At 60.5% G+C, this 20,209-nt stretch overlaps 1 protein-coding gene and 1 long non-coding RNA gene across 2 annotated transcripts; one reads left to right on the forward strand and one right to left on the reverse strand.

Annotated features, from left to right (window-relative positions):
* Positions 1 to 1,644: 1,644 nt before the first annotated feature.
* Positions 1,645 to 10,462, reverse strand: LHX5 (LIM homeobox 5). Its single transcript, XM_045457110.1, has 5 exons — positions 9,917 to 10,462; positions 7,650 to 7,873; positions 6,678 to 6,955; positions 5,822 to 5,987; positions 1,645 to 2,064 (listed from the first exon to the last, which is right to left on the reverse strand). Exons 1-5 carry the CDS (start codon positions 10,087 to 10,089, stop codon positions 1,697 to 1,699), a joined length of 1,209 nt encoding a protein of 402 aa, XP_045313066.1. The 5' UTR covers positions 10,090 to 10,462; the 3' UTR covers positions 1,645 to 1,696.
* Positions 10,463 to 10,594: 132 nt separating this feature from the next.
* LOC123587961 lies at positions 10,595 to 19,035 on the forward strand. The gene is made up of 2 exons (XR_006707631.1): positions 10,595 to 10,665; positions 18,694 to 19,035. It is a non-coding gene; the product is annotated as an uncharacterized LOC123587961 (long non-coding RNA).
* The last annotated feature ends 1,174 nt before the right edge of the window (positions 19,036 to 20,209 follow it).

Genomic DNA, 20,209 nt, shown 5'->3' on the forward strand with positions numbered 1-20,209 from the left:
GCCTCCGGAATCTCTAGCACTTTCCATCATGCTGCTGCGGATTTACCTGCTGGCGTGGGCACGCCTCGCATCAGAAAGGCAGAGGACCTCAGCCTCAGCTGCTCACTCTCCCTGGGGCACTTCTGTCCTAACAGGGCCTCGGAAGATAACTAGCTTACCAGCCCGCCCACAGTTTTTGCCTGAGGGGGCCTCATTAGGAGCCAGGCTGGAATTCTTCTGACCCACACTGAGGGCGAACAAATGACACAATCATGCATTCGTCAACGGCTTTGAAGGCCTACTGTGCGCCCGGTGTGAGAGGCGGGATATTACATACAGCAGCAGAGCATTAAAGCATCTGGGCTATACTGTGCCCGGCACATAGTAGCTGTGGGGGGGGGGGGGGAAGATGGCAGCCATTGTCATTACCTCCTGGTTCTTAAAAGCACCCCCCCCCCGATGCAGAGAGGGCTGTGCACCCATCGAGTCCGTGTTATGTGGGACATGTGGACTAGAGAAAAGAATGGCTCCCTTCACTCTCAGCGGCTGAAGGCAGGCACACACACAAAAGAAAACCACACACACAGCACTGAGGGAAAAAAAAGCATTTTTTTTTATTAATCTTTCTTTTTAAAAAAAGTTGATTTTTCGTGTTTTTGTGTTTTTTTTTTTTTTTTTTAGGTAAACCTCTTTCTGCCTCCCCTCCCTCACTCTGCCCCACCCTCCTCTTAAAAATATAAAAATGTCCAACCCCGGATAACTAGAGTACAATAAATAAACAGTAAACACAAAAACATACTTTATTTGTTTCTTCTTTATACAAAATAAGGAAACTAGAAGCGTTCGACTTCCAAAAAAGTATAATACTGTACATCCTGACGACCCAGCCTCCAGGCCCCGGGCAGGGAGGGTGGTCTGTGGGCCGGAGCCCGGAGATCTTGGCGCCTTGCCCTTGCCAGGGGAGGGGAGAGCAGGGTGGGCGAATGTTCCAGTCTGGCCTGGACCCCCGGGCTCACAATAAATGTCCAAGGAAGGAAGAGTGGAGAGACAGTGGCCGGGGGGGGGGGGGGGGGGGGGGGGGGGGGGGGGGGGGGGGGGGGGGGGGGGGATGGGGGGGTGTGCCCGGGCCCGGGGCCACGAGGTCCGGACCGCCCCCTTCCTAGAAAGCTGACCTTGATCCTCCAGTTTGGCCACCAGGGGGCGCCCACGCGCAGGCGGATCCTTCGTCCTCCCGGCGACACCCCCCCACCCCTCGAGCGCGCTCCTCTCTCTCGCTCGCTCTCCATCTTCTCTCTTCCTCATTTTGCTTCCTTCCCTCGCCCTCCCTTCCATCTCTCTCTTTTTCTGATCCTCTTGTTTTAAAGACGGGGGAAGCAGAGTGAGAAATAAGGTTACCAAATGCCACTCGGATGGCGGAGAGGGGGGAACGTCAGCCTCGCCGCTGGGCCTCAACCCTCTCTCGGTCCGAAGAGGCGGTGGTGGCGGGGGTCGGGGGAAGTCTAGGGCGTTGCTCGAAATCTCTCGACCCTCCGCAGTATTGACTTTGGTCCCGAGCACCGCTCGCGCCGCCGGGACGGCCCCGCGGGGTGGACACCGGGGCGCCCCCGCGCGCCCCGCCGAGAAGCAGCTGCCGCTGCGCGCGGACGCGAGAGGGAACCCCTGAGGGCGGCGTGGCGGTTCGGGCGGCTGCGTCCGGGGGCGGCCCGGCCCCGCGGCCTTACCACACGGCGGCCTCGTTGAGCTCGGGGTTGGGATGCGACAGGGGTCCGCTGTAGCCGCTGGCGCCGCTCATGGGGAAGGGCGGGCTGGGCCCGCCGCTGAACACCTCGCCGGGCAGGGGGTGCAGCGCGCCGGGCAGGCCCGGCTCGGGGCTCGGCGTGTCCGGGTGCGAGATCATGTCGGTGAACCTGGGGTTGTCGGCGGCGTGCGGGCCGGCGAGCGGCGGCTCCAGCGCGCCCAGCGGCGTCGAGCCGGGCCCCGACGCCGCCAGGAAGCTCGAGTCGGCCGGGGACTGCGCCTGCGACGGCGGGCCGTGCGCGAAGAAGTCGTAGTTGCCTCCGGGCGCGTAGTAGTCGCCTTGGTAGTCTGCGGGAGAGGGCGGGGAGGAGACAGGGACAGGTCAGAGGCGGCCGGGCCGGGAGGAATGCGGACGGAGGGACGGGGTGGGGGGGGGGGGTGGGGGCGCACACCGACTCAGGTTGGCGAGCCCCGCGGGGAAGCCTGCGGAGACCAAGGGAGAGGGCGGCCGGCGGACAAGGACACAGACACCCCTCCCCCCGCCCCCCTACACCCGGGACAAGCGTCCCCGAGAGAGATCATGAGAGCTGCCCAAAGGCCCAGAGACCCAGGCTGAGAGACACAAGGACCAGAGCCAGAAGCACAGACAGAAAAATATCGTGACTTCAGAGTCAGAGGTTCCCCGACAGACAAGAGACAGACAGTGGACATAGAGTCAGTGAACCATCCGAGACGGTGCCTTTGAAGTGGGGAGATCCACCGAGAGCCGGAGACACGGAAATAGCCAGAGACAGGGTCACTGGGAGATGGGCAGTGAACAGTGTGACAGGGGGGCGAAGAGGGGACCCAGGAGGGAGTCCCCAGACTCAGGTCGGAAAAGAGACCCAGAGGCACCAAGCCCAAGGCAGAGACAGAGACCAGGGCGATCGTCTAGGATGAGCACAGAGAAAGGGATGAGATGGACCGTTGGTTAGAGATACACCGTGAAAAACCCATCGAGAGCCGGGGAAGGGGGGGGAGGCCAGGAGAGACAGAGGCGCCCACAGACCCGGCAGATGAGTCAGAGACACGGGAGAAGAGCTGGGTGGGGGATGCTGTGGCCAGAGACCAGAGCACCAAATGGTTGAGAGGGGCCTGCGACCTGAGGGGGGGGGGGGGAAGAAGCCGGACCTGGTCCCCTGCCCCCTGCCCGAGCAGCAGAGCAGGGCTGAGGAGTTGGCCTGGGGACCCGGCAACCGGAACTCTGACAGCCCCCGGCACCCCATGGCCCTGGCCGGTCCTTCGCCCCCTCAAACACAGCCCTTGGACCTTCTGGGTGAATGTGGGGGTCCCACCATTTGTGCCGGCCTCACTAGAAGCCCGGAACTTGAAGGAGGGAGGGTACTCGCCTGGTCACGTCCAACGCTTTGTGGGTACTTCAGCGGGAAGGCTGGGGCCTTCAGTCTCACCCCGGGGGCGGGCGGGGGGGGGGGCGGTTTGCCAGGACACCCAGCTTCGGAAACATTTGGGGACACTGAGTGCTTCTGAGAATCTGGTGATAGCTATGGGCTTTCTCCAGAAAAATGCACACATCGCATTTCCCCCACAAAACCAGGGGGTGCAGGGGCTCCCGGTGACAAGCCCCCCCTGGTTCTCAAGAAAATTGTTTCCGCATCACCTCTCTCACCTCCTTCCAGAACCCCTTCGCTTGGGTCTTTCCAGGCAGCCTCCTCCCCTCCTCCGCCCGTGAAGGTTTGAGGTGTGGGACCCCACAGAAGGAGCACCTTGGAGCGGCCACCGGTGACAGTAACCCGGTTTGTGCGGCGGGAAAACCAGCGCGCCCCCATGCCGGGGTTTCCTCTGCACGCCCCCCCCCCCGCACTCCGTCTTGGGGGGGTCTCCGTCGCGGGGCGAATTCGGGACGTCCCCTGCCGCCGGCTCCCTTCCCTCCCCAAACCCCGAAATCAGTCCAAATGGGGGGGGGGATGCCCGGAGGCGCGCGGCTTGTCGACGGTTTCGGCAACAGCTAAAGCGTTGGCCAATTAACTTTTTAAAGACCGCTCGTTCCATTCTCCCCGAAAGCGAAGAGAAAGGTTGGAAGCGGCGAACTTGGGGCCCCTGAGGGACGGGGATGGGGGCCGGCCGCGGCTCGGGGCGAGCCGGCAAGCCAGCCAGGGCCGCGGCCCCCGCGCGCAGCGCGCCGCCTCCGCCCATATGGCGGCCGGGCCGGAGGTAATTGGAACAAACGCCGTCTGAAAAGGGCACAAAAGCCGCAGCTGGGGCTTTGTCCGCGCTCCCACGGGGAGCCGCCGGCCCCGCCGCCCAGCCCCTTTCTCGCCCGCTGCCGGCCGCCGCCGCCGCCGCCGGGATCTCCCAGCGCGGATTAGGCGGGGCTGCCTCCCTGGGGCTGGGGGGGGGGGCGGGGGTCCTGTCCCCCATTCCGGAGAAAGAGGGGCCCGCGTGTCCAGGCCCCCGCCCCATCCAGCAGACGCGCGGGGAGAGGAGGCAGCGGGACCGGTGGGGGCACACGAGTCCTCGGGGAGACCTCGCTTAATTACCCAGGCGGGGAGAAATTCCGGACGGCGCCGCCCCACCATCTCCCCGCGCCGGGCAGAGATCGTGAGCCGAAGGACGCAAAGATAGGTAGAGAGAGTTGGTGACTGAAGACCCCGGGACAGGTCCACCATCCGAGCCGTCCTGGGCGTCTGCAGCCCCCCAGTCAGGGCCCTGCCACCGCAGAGTCTCTCCCCAGAACACAGCCGCCCTGTATGCCCACGATTTCTGGCGGCCCTGGCCGGAGGTGAGATCTAACCTCCTAGACCCACAATGTGCGGAAGCCTTCCTTCCTGGGTCGGCCCGCGTGCCAGGCGCCCACCCGCGGGCCTCGGCATTGCCTCCAAACCCACGTTTCTAAGAAAAGTCACCTCTCCCCAATCTGGGACACCAGCCCCCCGACAGGCCTGTGGCACTGAGCAACTCAGCAGAGATGTGTCTGAGGCATAGGCACTCCTGGGGGCTCTCCAAATTCAGAGGCTCAGAAACAAACAGAAGCGGGAGGTGTTTTCCTTGAGCCCAAAGGTTGGGGAAGTGCAGGACCCGGAGTGGATTCCCTAGCACACTCGGGGTCTCAGAAAACCTTGGTGAGGGAGTTGGGAGGGCAGTGGGGGGTTGGAATGGGTCGGCAGGCAAATGCCAGGGAAATGGAGGGCGGTGGTGGTGGTGAGGAGACTAGGGAGGAAGGAGAAGAGGAGGGAAGGAAGAAAAGGAGTGACCAGGAGGAGAGTTCACCCAGGCCTTGAACCCGGTAACAGCAACAGCAGAATTCTCTCTGCAAAGTCCAGCTCCTGGCCCCCTGCAGCTCCAAAGACCGGGAGTGGGGAACCGGGTTGGTCCGGTTGTTGTACCTCCAACCCTAATGACCACTGGCGTGCCTGGAGCTGGAGAGTGCTCGGGAGTCCTGCCCAGAGCGCCCGGCCGGCATCCTGGCTGACAGTTCCAGACGCCAGGGGCGCACAGCACAGTCATGGATGGATCCCGACCCCTCCATCCCCACCGCCTGCGCTGCCCTCCAGTGCCTGTGTTCCCGCTGGGGCCAGGGACACCAGGCCACGGGGCAAGGGCAGCACGAAGGCTGAGTGTCCGGCTGGCGCAGGGGGCAGGTGGATTTGCCAGCGCTCGCCTTGGCATGACGCTTGGGGGGGTGTGAGCCTGTGCATTTCTTTGGGTATATTTGTCATTGAATGTAACCGGGGAGTGGCACCCACCTGTGTGATGTTGTGTGGGATCATGTGTCTAGATTTGTGTCCACGAGGTCTCTGGACTCCAGTGTGTGTGCAAGGGAGTGTACCCATGGGTCCTGCGTGGGTGCGTGGGTGTTCATCTGTGTGTGTCGCTGTATGGGTGTCTGATTTGGGGTCCAGGAGTAGGAGAGTGCACACGCCTACGTTGCTGTGCGTCTGTTAAGGTGTGTTCGTGATTGTGTATGTACGTCCCGCGTGAGTAGAAGGGAGGGAGGGCGTCCCTGGCGGCCAACGGCGCCCGGGATCCGGACCTGCGTCCTCAACCCCCAGAACGGCACGGGCCTGGGTGTAGGGCAGCGCGTTCCGAGGTGGGGGGGGGGGCTTACCTCCGTAGTAGGTGTACGGAGTGGACCCCAACATCTCAGACTCGTCCAAGCGGCCGCCCAGCGGACGCATGCGCCGCGGACTCCGGAAGAAGGCGTGTCTCCGGGCGCCCAGCGCGCTCAGTTGTTTCATCCTGCGTTCTTTGGACCGTCGGTTCTGGAACCACACCTGGGACAGAGCAGGGATTGTGAGCTCCGATCCGGGGTGCCCTCTCCTTCCTGCCCAGGCCGCTCCTTCTGGGTTCTATAGCCTCCTCACCAAGACTGCCCAGGGGCGGGGGTGGGCGGATTAGGTCAGGAGAGGTGGAGAGGGGCTTCGGGGAACCAGCCAAGGGTGAAGGATTTCGCGGACCCGTGGGGCGACTCATAAAGACCTGGGCTTCCTGGTCCTCGGCCCGCCCTCGGCCTGACGGCTTTATAAAGGCCTCCCGCCCTGCACGGCCCTGGTCCCGGCCCCTCGGCTCCCCAGCCGGGCTCTGGCCGTTTGTCTGTCCGCCCGCGCACCGGCGCAGGGAGAGGGCAGGTGGAGAACCTTGCCTTCTTCTCCGCTCCGAAATAGGAGAGGAAGGGAGGGGGTACCCCAGCGAGGCTTAAAACTCCTTGAACGGGGAGGGGGCGGGATTCCGAGGAGTGAAGTGACCCGCCCCAGATCGCGCCGTCAGGAGGTCAGCGGGGCTTTGCAGAATCTTTCGGTTAGGAGTTTGACCAGCCGGCCCTGCCCTCGGGCACAGAGTCTGCCCTTCGGCAGACCCCAACTCGGCGCACTCTTGGCCGAGGAGGCTGGGCGGGAGGCTCCCGTGGGCCTCCTGGCTCCGGGGCTCCTCTGGGCTGGGAAAGGGCGACCCGGGCCCAGCCCCACCTGGATGACGCGCATGTTGAGGCCGGTCTCCTGCGCCAACTGTTCGCGGATGTGGCGCGTGGGCTTGGGCGTGGCGGCAAAGGCAGCCTTGAGCGTCTCCAGCTGCTTGGCTTTGATGGTGGTGCGCGGGCCGCGCCGCTTCGTGCCCGAGTTCTGCTCCTCGTTCTCGTTGTTGGCCGTCTCCTTGTCCGACGACGTCGAGTTGTCCGTCTCCTTGGGGTCGTCCTGAAGAGGGTCCTGGAGGTCCGGGGACAAACTGCGGTCCGTACAGGATGACACTGCGGGGCGCACAGAGCGGGAAGAGGACCCCGGCGTCAGCGGCGGCCCAAGGTCTCTGCAACCGGGTAGCGGTTCCCGCCGACCCCGGCGGCGCGCCGCCACCCGCGCCGGGTTCCTCCCCAAGCCTGGCGATAGCCCCTCCCCCAGGGGCCCGGCGCCCGCCCACTCCCTCCAGGCGGGGCCCGGCCTTCGGAGAGACCCTTCTCCAGCCCTCTCCAGCACTTTTCGGCTATGGCCTGGGTGAGGGGCAGGCACGCCCTCTGGGGGAGCCCGGCCTTCGTGGAGAGGGGACCGGGAGGAGGCCACAGATGCCTTCTCCCCTCTCTCCTTCCTCCAGACCCCACTGACCGCCCTCCCAGAGCGGCCTGAAGTTACCAGGAGCTGAAAAGATTCGGAAAGTGGGGGGAGTCGTGTGGTTCCAAACTGGGGGAGGAGGGCAGCTTGGAAAAGGTCCCTCCAGGGAAGGAGAGCGGGAAAGAGGCGGGAGTCCGTATCCGGTGGGGACAGACTCCAGATGCTGTTCCCCCTTCCCCGCCCCTTCCATTTGCCCCAGAAATGCCTGGTGGGAGCGGAGAGCCCGGAGCCTGGCACAGAACGCACACGGGGAGGTGGGGGGTGGGGGGGTGGTGGCGGTGGGGGTGGGTGCAAAGTAGAGAGGGCCGGGCTGGCGGCGCCGGGGAGGAGGGCTCCTACCTGAGTTGAGGCTGCCCTCCTTGAGGCTGGAGGAGCTCAAGTAGTCATCCTTGCACACGAACTTGTTCTCGTCAATGACGTAGAGCTCCTCGCCCGTGGACAGCTGCTTGTTGCACACCATGCAGGTGAAGCAGTTGAGATGGAACACTTTGCCGCGGGCCTTGCGCACCAGGTCGCTGGGCGAGATGCCTTGCCCACAGCCTGCACACTTAGTGCCAAAGCGCCTGCGGAAACGCAACGTGGCCTGTCACCTCGGAGCAGCCCGGCGTCCCATTCCCTCGAGCCCCTGACCTCTTCCCACGCGCCCTAGCTTCTCAGAAGCCCCCCCACCACCCTGCCCCGTCCACATCTGTCAAACGAGACCCCAATCCTATGCTGTCCGACTAGCGCAAGAGAGATGAGACAAATGTCCCGGGCTGTTCTTGGGGCTGCGACTGTCGCGTGCCTTGTTCAGGTTTATCCACACACCACCCAGCTTGGAGCCTTGAGCCAAACACAGGCCAGAGCACCGGGACATGCCAGCCCCGTCCCTGCCAGATCCGCCCCGGCTGCTCTCCTGAGGCAAACTTGGATCTCCAAGTTAGGAGGCATTTTAAGCCCGGCAAGCCAGGTTTGGACCACCCCTTCCTTTGCCTCCTGGATGCTTTTTCAGCCTGCTGGGGCCCGGGTAAGGCCAGACGGGCCCGGATGGCAGGTCCTATCAACGGGGTGGGGAGCTCTTCGGAGCTGGACCCGAGCAAGGAGGAAGGGACCTTTAGCTGACTCCCAGTGCCACCGGCGCTGGAGGCCTTCCAGTCCGGGACCACTCTGGGACCCGCTGGAGCTCGTTGGGAGCCTGTGGACAGCAGGGCCTCAGAGCGATGGTCTCCGGAAAGCAGGGATCGGGTCTCCCCCGCCCCTCCCTGTCCCCAATCTCTGGCCCTGGCAGGAACTGGGAGAATGTAACCAGAAGGCAATCCTCAACCTGCACGGCCAGTACACAGGATCTCTCAAACCCCCCCTTTCCCGCGTTCCTGATCCACATCCTTTTCTTTCTTCCTTGAGCGCTTGGAGAAGGCCAGCCTCCCCCCAAAATGGGTGGTGCAGGCCAGCACTGGGAGGGGGGAGGTGTGGGTCGAGGGGGAGAGTGAGGACCCAGGACTTTGGGGCCCCCCATCGACTCATACCCACGTCTCTAAACAGGGCGAATTTGGGTGACGTTGATGTAGTGAGGGCATTAGAAGCCATAAGTCACTTTTGGCCTTATCCGGCAGCGTAATTGGCCATATGCACCTTATCAAAAATCATTAGGCACTTTGCAAGCACCACCACATTAGGGGCCTCAGGCCTCCGGAGCCAGGGAGCTGACACGTGTCAAGCCGAGGCTGACATTCTCTCCCGTTCAAATTCCCTGGTGCCTGGCTGCTGGGGCCGGAGAACAGCCTTTCTCCGCGGTGTTAATCACGCCCCCCCCTTCCCTTGGTGCCCGGGAATTCGCACGCACAAAGCCGGCTCTGGGCGCCTGGTGGAAGCAGGCAGGGCTGAGCTGCCGAAAACCCCACAGCCTTTCAGGTCCTCCCCTGGCATTTCCCAGCTGGGGAAACTGAGGCCCAGAAAAGTGATCCGTGGGTGGCAAAGGGAGGTGACACATCGCAGACTGGACCCTGCAGGTCCTGATTCTCAGCTTCCATTTCGTTTGGACATTTCAACGCGGGAGAAAATGTTTAAGGAGTTGGGGGTGGGGTGGGGGCAAGGAGGAGAAGGTTCCCTCCCTCCGTCATCACAGGAGATCTTCCTGACTGAGTCCCCTCGGAGTTGGGAAGTTTCGGCTTGTCCAGGAGGGCTCTGGGGCCCTGGCCTGCGGGAGGTCAGCCCCTGGGCTCCCGCACTCTGCCGGCCGGGAGAAGCCTCCAGCAGTCCCTAACTTAGGCAAAAATTCTTCCTCTCTCAGAACCGGGCCTGAACTTCCACCCTGGGGTCGCAGCTGCGGGGAAGGGGCAGAGATGAGTGGCGAGCAAGTTTCTCGGGGCTTCTCCGCCCTGCCCCACCGCGGCTCCAGGCCGGGCTGGAGGAGCCAAGTAGAGACAGCGAAGCAGCGTTCTTCTGACTCCGCCCGGGCTCGGGCGCCTTCCCGGACCAAGGGCAGGAGGAGAGCAGTGGGCTGCCCCGCTTCCCGTCTAAGGTTGGGAGCCCAAGGAGGCTGCTTTGGCGGTCTCCCCCTGCCCGGGCGCCCCAGAGGAGCGCGCGCAGGGCGGGCGCGCAGGCAGCAGGGCGGCGCGGCCTCTTACCTGAAGAAGTCATTTTTGCAGTAGAGCTTCCCCTCGCGCGAGAAGCACTTCTCCGAGAGGTTGGTCTTGCACTCGCAGCACTGAACGCATTTGATGTGCCACGCGCGGTCCAGCACGTTCAGCAGAAAGCGGTCGAGGATGGGCCGCTCGCAGCCGGCACAGTGCACCATCATAGCGCCCCGGCGGCTCGGGCCGCCCTGCCCTCCCTTTGGGCCCCCGGCCCTCGGGCCCCCGGGCCCCGCTGCTGCGCTCCGCCTCTTATCTCGGCCGCCGCCGGGCGAGTCCGGTCCGGACCAAGACTCAGCCGGTCAAGTCCTCGGATGATCGCTGGCCTGGCGCTAGGCTGCCGGGGGTGGGGTGGGGAGTGGGTGGCCTTCACAGCCTCATGCCCCGGGCCGCGCGCCCCAGTGCTGGCTCCCGGCTCCCCCAGGTGTCTTGGGTGGCGAATGGCCTCGGCGCTGCGGAGCGGCTTTCCCCGGTGGCGGAGGCGCCGGCACTTTCCCCCACTTTCAAGCGGTCCCGATCCTCATCTTTGTCTGGCCGCCGCCTAATTCGCGCATCCTTATTCAGATTTGGTGACGTGGCGCGGCACGTAGGGGGCCCGGCGGCCAATGGGCGCGCGGTGGCCATGGCAACCTCTTAAATTTATAGCATATCTAAATTGGCTACAGCGTTGCGGTCCGGACAGAGCAAAAAAAACAAGGCATCAGTATTGTTGAGTATTAGCTTGTACCTGGTTCGGAGGCTAAGTAAGTATTACCTTCCAGTTTGGGGCTGGGGGCGCGGGCCGCGCGATCTCAAAACCGCATCTCCCTTCCTCTGTCTTCTCATAAATATTTGGGGGCCAGGATTCCAAGGCCTGGCGGGAGAGGGACCCCTGCCCCATTCGCCATCCCCGGAACTTGCAGAAGTTGCCCGAGGCCCGGAGCGCGCTCTGCGTCCACCCCTCCTCGTTCCCAGTCCAGCACGCCCAGATTGGACTCCCTCCTCCCGGCGTCCCTGGGGTCTGCGCCCTGGAGCTGCGACAGCGCGCGGTTCACGGGGCTCCCCGAGCCGGGCGGCTTCTTTTGTCACACACGGAGCTGGGGCCCAGCCCGGCCTTTCTCATGGACCGAGAGACCGAGAGAGAGAGAGAGAGAGAGAGCGAGAGCGCGAACGTGCGAGCGAGAGAGCAAGCGGGAGCGCGAGCCGCGCCGCGCCGTTTGGGTATCTTTCCCCGCGCAGGCCCCAAACCTAGGTGGAGCGAGGCGGGGGGGGAGGGGGAGTGGGTCATCTGGCCTGGTCCGAGACCCTGGCGTTTCAGGCCTGAGCGCGCCGCCCACGGGTCTCTGGGGGAGAGGTGGGGAGCAGACGACCCAGGGCGGACGGGTCTTTCTGAAGCCAGCTCAGAGGTGGCGTTCACCACGTCTCTTCTCTCCTCCATGCACCTTCCAGATCCCGGCTCAGCCAGTCGGGGCACCGTGGTGAGTGGGTCACGCTTTCGAGGGGTGGGGGCGGAACGCTAGAGGTTGTGTGGGCGCTGCTTGTACTTGGCGGCGCGTGCGGGCTGTGTGTACAAGTTGCGTCCAAAGTCGAGCGAAGGAAGGGCGGCTCGGCGGGGAGCCGAGGGTCTGGGGCGTGTGGGGTCGCTTGCAGGTGTGTGTGTGTGTGAAGAGGGAGGGGTGGGTCTGGGGGGTGGGGGGAGAGGCCAGGCCACCTTTCCCAAGGGGCCGACCTGGCGAGCCGACTCACCAAGGCCGGGAAGCCTCCGCAGGATTTTTTTTCCGCCCTGCTCTCCGAAAGTCGCCATTGGCCGACCGGGTAGGTAGGCCCTGGGCTGGGGCCAGAGAAGTGTGTTTGTGCCAAGACTTGGCTGTGAACGTGTGTTTGGCGCATCTACGGAGTTTGTTAGTGTATGTTTGCTGTTTGAGAATTGCATTTTTGCCTCTATTTATAGTTAGCCATTAATCACGTGAATACATTTGGGCATGTGTCTTTTTTGGTGCAAATCTGTGTGTTTGCATTTGTTAATAGTTCTGCGCTGTGTTTTAGTCTGTGTGGTCTTGTTTCTGTCGGGGTGTGCGTATGTGTGTGTAGGCTGACTTTCAGACACTCAAACGGGAGGGTGTTTGCACGTGTGAGTGTGCGTGTGGATAATATTATCGTGTGCGTGTGCTAACATTGATGTGTAAGTGGACTTAAAAAAACCTGGAGGTGTGTGTTTGTGCGTGGGTGAGCGTGTGCGTGCCTGAGACGCCATGTGTGTGTGTGTGTGTGTGTGTGTGTGTGTGACTGAGCTAGGTTGTGCGCGCAGAATTTTGTGGGTCTGTGCTTGTATGCCAGTCACTGTGTGTGTGTGTGTGTGTATGTGTGTGTGTGTGGATGGCCTGTTTTTGTTTATGTGACTCCTGTAGGCTTTGGGGGCCCTGTTGTGTGTGTACTCCTCGTATTACCTTTGTGGATGTGATGGGGGCAGGATTTCTGGATGCCCGTGTTGGGGCATTCTGTTCCTGTCTAGGCTTAGCGCTGTCCCCCAGTCTCTAGGGGAGGCGATCTGGCTGGGGACAGGAGATTGACAGATGCTGGTCACCAGGTGGGACACTGACCCACAGCTGGGTCTCTGAAAAGAAGTCCCCAAATCGGGTAGCTTCTGCCTGATGGTGCTGTTACTCCAGCCTCTGGCTTGCCCAGGGACAGGTGTCCGCACGAGGTAGCAGTGTGGCTGGTTAGAGCCGGGCTCGGCCAGGAGCAAGTGGACCGGCGCTCGCCCGGTCCCCTAGGCCCAGCAGCTGGGAGAGCTCCCAGAGCCCCCGAACGAAAACCACAGTTTCTGGCAGCCTGGCTTTGCCCTCCCGGGGCATGAGGGGCCCCAGCCTCCAGCGGGGCAGGGTCCGGGAGGACCAAGAACGCAGGAGGAGAGAGGCGCCAGGCTGGGAGTGGAGGCCAACTGGGTTGCCTACCCCGCCTTTGTTTCGCTGGGGTTTCTCTCTCCCGCGTTCCCTGCACATCTGCTTTCCTTTCTGTCTCCTTTTCTTTCTTATGTTCAGCCTCTGTTCTCTTTCTGTTTTCCCTTCATCTCTGTTTCTCCATCACTTTCTCGATTTCACTCCGTTTTTATTTTCTCCCCCCTTCTTCTCTGCTGGGCGTCCAAATCCAGCACCGTGCTCAATGCTTCAGTGAACAATTCTCATCGCGCACCGCACAGCTCTTGGGGTACTGGAGACTCACATACAGTCATTAAAAGCCCCATCTGACAGCCTTCTGCCCTGTTCTGGACTAAGCACCCCAAACTCACTGTCCTCCAACGCCCCCCCCCCACCCGACTGGGTCCTTGAGAGCCAGGTTACTGTGTCTTCCCAGCCCTGGCTTTGCCAACCCTGCCGGCTGCTGGGTGCCGTGTCCCGGGTTCCATCTGGGACAGACCCACCTGCCCTCACCTCCTGGATGTGCTTAAATGCCAGTGCACAGCCAGGCCCCAGCAGCTGTGATACCAGGCTGGGGAGGTAGCAGGAATCGGGGACGGTCTCAGAGAGCAGTTCTGAGTCTTCCGGAGCCTGGATGTGGTGAGTCACGAGGGGCCGAGTGCCCGTTTGCAGGAGAAGGGAGCTCTGCTTCCAGAAGCCCTGCTCTGGCCTCTGCCTCCTGTAGCTGGGTTTACCCATCCCGTGCAGGACAGAGCCCCCCCCCCCCCCTGAAGTCACCCTGGGGGCCTCAGCCCAGCCCAGCCCCAGTCCAGCACCTCCATGCCCCAGCCCCACCGCAGGAAAGCCTGCTTGGCCTTTACCAGCCTTCCACCTTCCAGGGCGCACAGCATCCGAAAAACGCCGGCAGACCAACTATTAGACGAATTATCCCGCCCTAACAGCGCTAACAGATGGCGACCAGGCAGCGAAATCCGCTCCTATATGTAACTAATAAACCGCTTGTGTCTTAACAGGGTAATGCATGGAGACGCAGTGTCACTTATACAAGATGTTGATGGAATTTACTATATAAAAATCTTCCTCCTAGACTAAAGAGTATCAACATTACAACTCGACAGACGGCGGCGGGATAAGTAAAACAGACAAAAGACAAACAAGATAATAATCTGTTTCCAATCACTTAAGCCCTGTAGAGTTAGTAATATGCGGTTTGCATATTCCCCCTTGAGTTCGGTAATTAATTACCGGCGAAGAGGCACACACCCGCCCGGGGTGGGAGTTTGGAGGCGCGCTGAGCTGAGGCTTGGGGTGCTTTTTCCTTGTCTTCTCCAGCCGGGGACTCGGGGCGGCGGCCGGAATGGGGACTCTTCGCGAATTTGGAGCTGGCCTCCCCGCAGGCTAAGGAGAATTTTCAGTCGCGCCTCCCTAACTCCGTGGAAGCTCTCTTGCCTGGGGTGGGGCGGGTGGGTGGTTCTGCAGGCCAGCAGGAACCTGGAGCTTTTGTGGCGGCCGGAATATCTCCTTTCGCTCCTCCGAAGGCATCCCCTCCCCTTGAGTGGTCCGGAGCCGCTCGCTTTCTTGGGGGACGCGCGCTCTGAGGGAACCCGAGGGGTGCGCCCTTCGTTGGCTTCTCCGCGCGGCATCTTGGGCGGCGCTGCCGGTCCGCTCGCGACTTCGTTCATTACCTCCCCCCAACCCCCCCCCCCAGCCAAACGCATTCTCCGCATCCACCCCCCCCACCCCGCCCCCAAGAGCCGGCGCGGGCTTTAACATTAAACAAACGCAGCGAGCGCCTCAGAGCTGCGCTCTCGGCCGGGTCTGCGCGGCGGCGGCGGCGTTACAAATTGTAAATTTAAATTGCTCGCCGGATTCATTACTTCCCCTCTTTGATTTCAGCCAGCCGTGAAAAATTATACTGGTGTACCACTGAGAAACTGTTTTGCCGCAAAGAGCCCGCGCCTAATCACTGGCTTTCTCCCTCCGACAAAAGTGTAATTATTTTGTTTGGGGTGTAAATATAGGCCGCGCCGCGCACACACACTCAGCGTCCCGCCGCGCCGCCTCGCTCTGCCCGCCGCTGCGCGCAATCGGCCCCCGAGTAAGAGCCGGCGTGGAGGCTGGGCCCTGACGCCCGGAGGCCTGAGAAGAGCGCCTGGTTTGGCGCTCCGGAGAGACCCAGAGAGCCGAGCTGGCCGGCCGGGTCTCCAACCTCTATCCTCGGGAGTTCGAGTTTGCCCGAGGACGTCCGGAACGTGTGCGCCCTGGCTGGCCCGGGTGGACGCTGGTGGAGTGCGATGAGTAGGTCAGGGCTCCGGCGCAGGCCTGGATATCCGCACAGGGATGCAGAATGTGGGGGGTGGACGAACCTTCCGGGAGCCCCAGGGGGTGGCCACCTGGGGGCAGCCCCGAGTCCAGGCAGGGACAGTATCTGGGCCTGGGCGTCCCCAAAAGTGCCGGGACATAGGCGGAAACCTGGAGGACAGGGGCGATGAGGCCGGTGTACCCCTAACGCTCTGCCTTGGACTGCTTGGTTTCCAGAACATCTCTGCGGGGTGCGGGGCCTTCCTGTCAGTTGAATTGCGCATGGCTTAATTAACGGTCTCGTTAACTGGGCAGGCCCGACCTGGAACGTTTAATCAAAAAGGCAGGGAATCCCTCTGTTTCCTTCCTTCCTCCCTCCCTCCCTCCCTTCCTTTCTCCCTTCCTTCCTTCCTTCCTTCCTCCCTCCCTTCCTCCCTTTCTCCCTCCCTCCCTCCTTCCCTCCCTTCCTTCCTCCCTTCCTTCCTCCCTTCCTTCCTTCCTTCCTTCCTTCCTCTCTTCCTCCCTCCCTCCCTCCCTTCCTTCCTCCCGCCCTCCCTTCCTCCCTCCCTCCTTTCCTTTCTCCCTCCCTTCCTTCCTCCCTTCCTTCCTTCCTCTCTTCCTCCCTCCCTCCCTTCCTTCTTCCCTCCCTCCCTTCCTTTCTCCCTCCCTTCCTCCCTTCTTTCCTTCCTTCCTTCCTCCCTCCCTCCCCTCTATCCATTCAACAATGGCACCCTTCCTCAAGCCCCCTCCCTCCCCTGAGTTCCCTTGCCAGAGCCTGCAAGGGTGGCTCTTGAGTCTGAACTCAACCCCAGTCTAGTATCTGCTTGGGACTTTGAGGGGCCCGAGAGGGGCAAGCCAGCAGGGGTTGGGCAACACTGTCACGTTGGGTAGCTTTGGGACGGACTCGGGGGCCAGAAGACTGTGGTCAGCTTCACGGGGTGGAGAGTCGGGCGGCCGGTGCAGGTCAGCTCTGCAGCCTTACCAGGCGCTGGGGAGCAGGCCTGGCAACTCTGGGAGGGAGCAGGTGGGGAGGACAGCGGCTGAGCACCGCTTCGGGTTCTGGGAGATCCAGTCCCAAAGCGCGAGTGCGAGTGCTTGTGAGTGCTGGCCAGCTTAGAGACCCCGACAGTGGTGCGGTGGGGGCAGGGAATGGTGGCCCCTCTCCTGGAATGCACCCTTCGGGAGTCTCTACTTGCCCAGCAAGCTCCTGCAGCCTGTATTCCGAGATTGGGCGCTGGGATACAGGGCGGGACTCAGGCTCCCTTCGTTGGGAGGCCACCGGCTGGGGCTGATTCCCCGGAACCAGAAGGGGGCCCGAGGAAGACAGAAAAAAAGGTGCAAGCCAGCCCCCCAACCCTTGAGAAACACTGAACCTTTTGTTCAGAGAGGGGAAACGCTGCCCTTCGCACTTGGTGCTGAGCTGCGGGCTGCCCCAACGCTGCCCGCCGAAGCGCATCTCCCGGGCGGCCAGATAAGACGACGGTCGGAGCTGAGAACGGCTGGGATCCTCCTCAGCCTCGCCCTGGCCGTTAGGCCTGGAGGCCAGCCCCAGCCGTATGGCGTCGGAGGGCCGGCAGCGCTGAGGGATCGGGCTGTGGCCACGGCTTCCCTGGCCCCATTGAGCGTATCTGAAGGTGGAGACCAGCTGCGGGACTGAGGGAGCCGTTTGGAAGGAGGTGCCTGCAACCCTCCGCCATCTCTGGAGCACAAATGAGAGAGATTTCTGGGGACTCTAACCTTCCGATTTAGGACCCCCTACACTTTCTGGTTACCCTTGAACCAGCGAGTCTGCGTTTGAGCCCGGATCTTGCTGCCTCTTTCTTTCCTCTTGGTCTTTTTCGCAGTCTCCATAACATCCCTCCCGCCCTTCTCTCCCCGTTCTATCCCACCTCCTCTCCCCGCCCCTCCCTACCCCACCTCCTTTTTGTTAGCCTCATATGGGTTCCTTTAGAATCCGCCCGACTTTGGCAGCCTGGCGCTGTGTGTGTGCGTGCGCGCGCGCGTGTATTTCTCGGCTGCTAATGATTGTGTGTTGATAGAGTAAAGCAGTGGCCTCATTAGCCTTTGTTTAGAAGGTGTTAAAAGGGAAATCTGCATCGGAAAGCGGCGGTTTACACCGCAGCCGGGCTGAACGACGCACCGGAGCGGGCGGGGTGGGGGGCGTCCTCCCCCCAACCCCCGCCCCAGGCGTCGGATCTCGGGAGGGGGGAGGGGCCCAGGGAAAGCGACCCCCCGCTCCTTCCTCCCAAGGCGAGTATGTTTACCCCGCTGAGCGCCCTTCTGCTCCACGGGGACCTCAGCGGGGATGCGCTTTCTCTAAAACTCCTTTGAGCTGCCCAACGGTGCGCGGTGGCCTTTCTCCTCCAGGTTTCTTGGGGGGAGGAGGAGGGGAGGGACAGAATGCTGTTTAAAAAAAAAAAAATCCAGGAATTTTTTTCCCCCTGAAGGGGATGGTGAAGCATCTTATTTTGGAGGCGAATTCCAATCCGTCTACAGTGGCTGGACTGGGCTCCGGGTCTTCTGGCTGGTTGGTTTGTGGTGATATCTCTGTGCTCCAGACGCTGGTGTGGGGGCCCTAAGCTTCAGATCTGCGAGGGTCCGCTTTCTTTCCTCCTAACATATTTGCGGACTGCCAAAGGAAGTCTTCCTTGTGCAGGAGGCTCATTCTTAAACTTTCCTCGTCTCTACCCCCACCCTAGGGCTCCACTTGGGGAACAGATTCTATGAGAACAAATGGTGGCTTGGCTGGTCGACTTCTCTGAAGCTTGGCAAAAGCGCAGAACTTTAGTGACCCTAGGCTACATTCTGTGTGTGTGTGTGTGTGTGTGTGTGTGTGTTAGGATTTGGAGAATGAGTTTCACATGCACGGCATCTCCTACTCCCTCAGGGAAGCAAGGTTTGAGGCAGAGGAGAACATGAGACGTTCTTTTTATCCTGGATCCTACGAAAGGGCCCAGAAAAAAAAAAGTGTTTTGAGCAGCCTCTGTGGGTGATGCTTGTTGAACTCAGAGCCAGATTCTTTCTTTGGCGAAAGGGAGAAAAACGAGGCTGATTTCGTGTGGTGGGATGTATAGTTTCTGAACACAACATAATCCATTGCTTTCTGCCAGGCTTAGGTTGAATCAGAAGAAACCCTTTCTCATCTTTCTGGCTCCTGTCTCCCAGTGGTGGTTTTCCTGGATTTGATGCTGTGGGTCTTGGGCCAAGCTCAGCTGGTCTGGGCGTCCTTGTGTGTCCACAGCTCCGGACGCGCATCAGCGAACCGTTCGACATCGCCTTTTTTTTTTTTTTTTTTTTTTTGTCAGAAGGCTAGGGGTTGTCTGGGGACAGATGTGGGGGTCTAGGACCTGGGACAGTGACAGCAAAACGAATTCGAAACCCAATTTGAACTCACCACGGAGACACCCCAGCCCCCAACACCATGTAGACAGAAGCGAGGTTCCTGGCGAAGCCAAGTTAATATCAGCCGCCGTGATATGGTGGGATGGCATCAGGGCCGAGTTCGGAAGATACGGGGAGGGGATAGGAAAATCCCTCCCTCTCCTCCACGCTCCCTCTCTCTCTCCGAAGCAGGTTTGGTGGAGAAGGCAGCAGGTACACCAGCGGTCGCTACCTCGCTAAGCGCGGGCCGGGAGTTTGGACCAAGACAAAGACGGGAGCTGTCCGCGGTGCTGAACCTGCCGCGCCGCCAAGGGGGCAAACGGGCTCCTGTAACCTGCCCTCTCCTCCTTCACTCCCTCCTTCCGCCTTCCCTTTACCCTGTGATTTTCGCCCTCTCCTGCGTTTGTTTCCCCCGCTTTGTCTTTCCTCAGCACCCGCGTCCTGTACACAGGTATATATATCAAAGAACAAAACAACTGACTAAATACGGTGTCCTCTCCTTTCTTCCCAAATAAACGATGTAAGAAAGGTGTATTTTAAGTGTACTCTTAAATAGATACAAGTAGGTATCGCTAACCCCAACGAAGTGGAAACTCATGCTTAAAACAATAGAACTGGGCAATAGAGGATGCCATGAATCTGCCTTTTGATTTATTCTGAAGAAGAGGCGAGGGGTTTAGACATTTTAGTTTCAGGAAAATCATATCCTTGGCATCTTAACTTTTGGGTTCAAAAATATAAGAGCTGGAGAGGATTGGCAGTCAAATATGAAAGTGAACAGACTAAAGCATTTGCCTACAAGTCAATAGATGGCTCGTGAGGGTCACAGCATGGACATTACGTTGACTTAACCCTTTGAGGCTGAGATGAGATCTGAAAAGGTAACGATCTCTAGGATTATCAAGATGGAAATGATTCCTTTCGAAAGTTTGGGTACAAAAGGGTTAATCTTGTGTTTCATTTTCTAAATGTGCACCGTGTTATCTAGATGCCTGGCATGGTGTATAACCAAGCATCGATTCCTCTGCTCAAATTTGTATGCAGTACTTGTCTAAAGAAGTTTGGGCAGGGGAGAAAAAAAATCACATACTTCCTCTGGAGGGGAGGCGCCCACCCATTTTTAATGCACACAGATCCGTACACGTTCCTTCTGGCATCTCATAGATACACTGCTTCCCAGAGAGCCAAGATACCCTGGGGCCACTTCTTATGGTCTTCTCTGAACCCTCCAATCCTCCCCACCACAGGGGTGTCAGCTAAGCCCAGTTGCTAGCATTGTCAATACATCTGGAGAGAGGTCCCTGTGAATTCAATGGAATAGATTCACTCTGGCTCCCCACCTGGGCATTCTAGAGCTAATTTGCCCCTAAAGGCAGAGGAACCAGAATTCTTAAACGGGGGGGGGGGGGTGATTTGTAATAGGAGGCTGAATCTTTGGGTTGAGGTCACGAACCCCCATTCCGCCAAACCCTGACTGTTAAAACAACCTGAGATATTTCATTAAGGCGAAAGCCATCATCCTTCTGGATCATATACCTTTCAACCTCTTAGAAGAATGCAAGACAGAAACCCTGACCTTGAGTGAGTAAAGGAGAAATGAAAAAAAAAAAAAGCCATTTATTGAGTGACCATTATGTGCATTTGATTCCTAATCTTCACTGAGATTCTGAAAGATGGTAGATATTTATCATGGCTCCATGTTACAGAT

The sequence above is a fragment of the Leopardus geoffroyi genome, chromosome D3 (assembly GCF_018350155.1).
Source record: "Leopardus geoffroyi isolate Oge1 chromosome D3, O.geoffroyi_Oge1_pat1.0, whole genome shotgun sequence".
Taxonomy (NCBI): Eukaryota; Metazoa; Chordata; class Mammalia; order Carnivora; family Felidae; genus Leopardus; species Leopardus geoffroyi.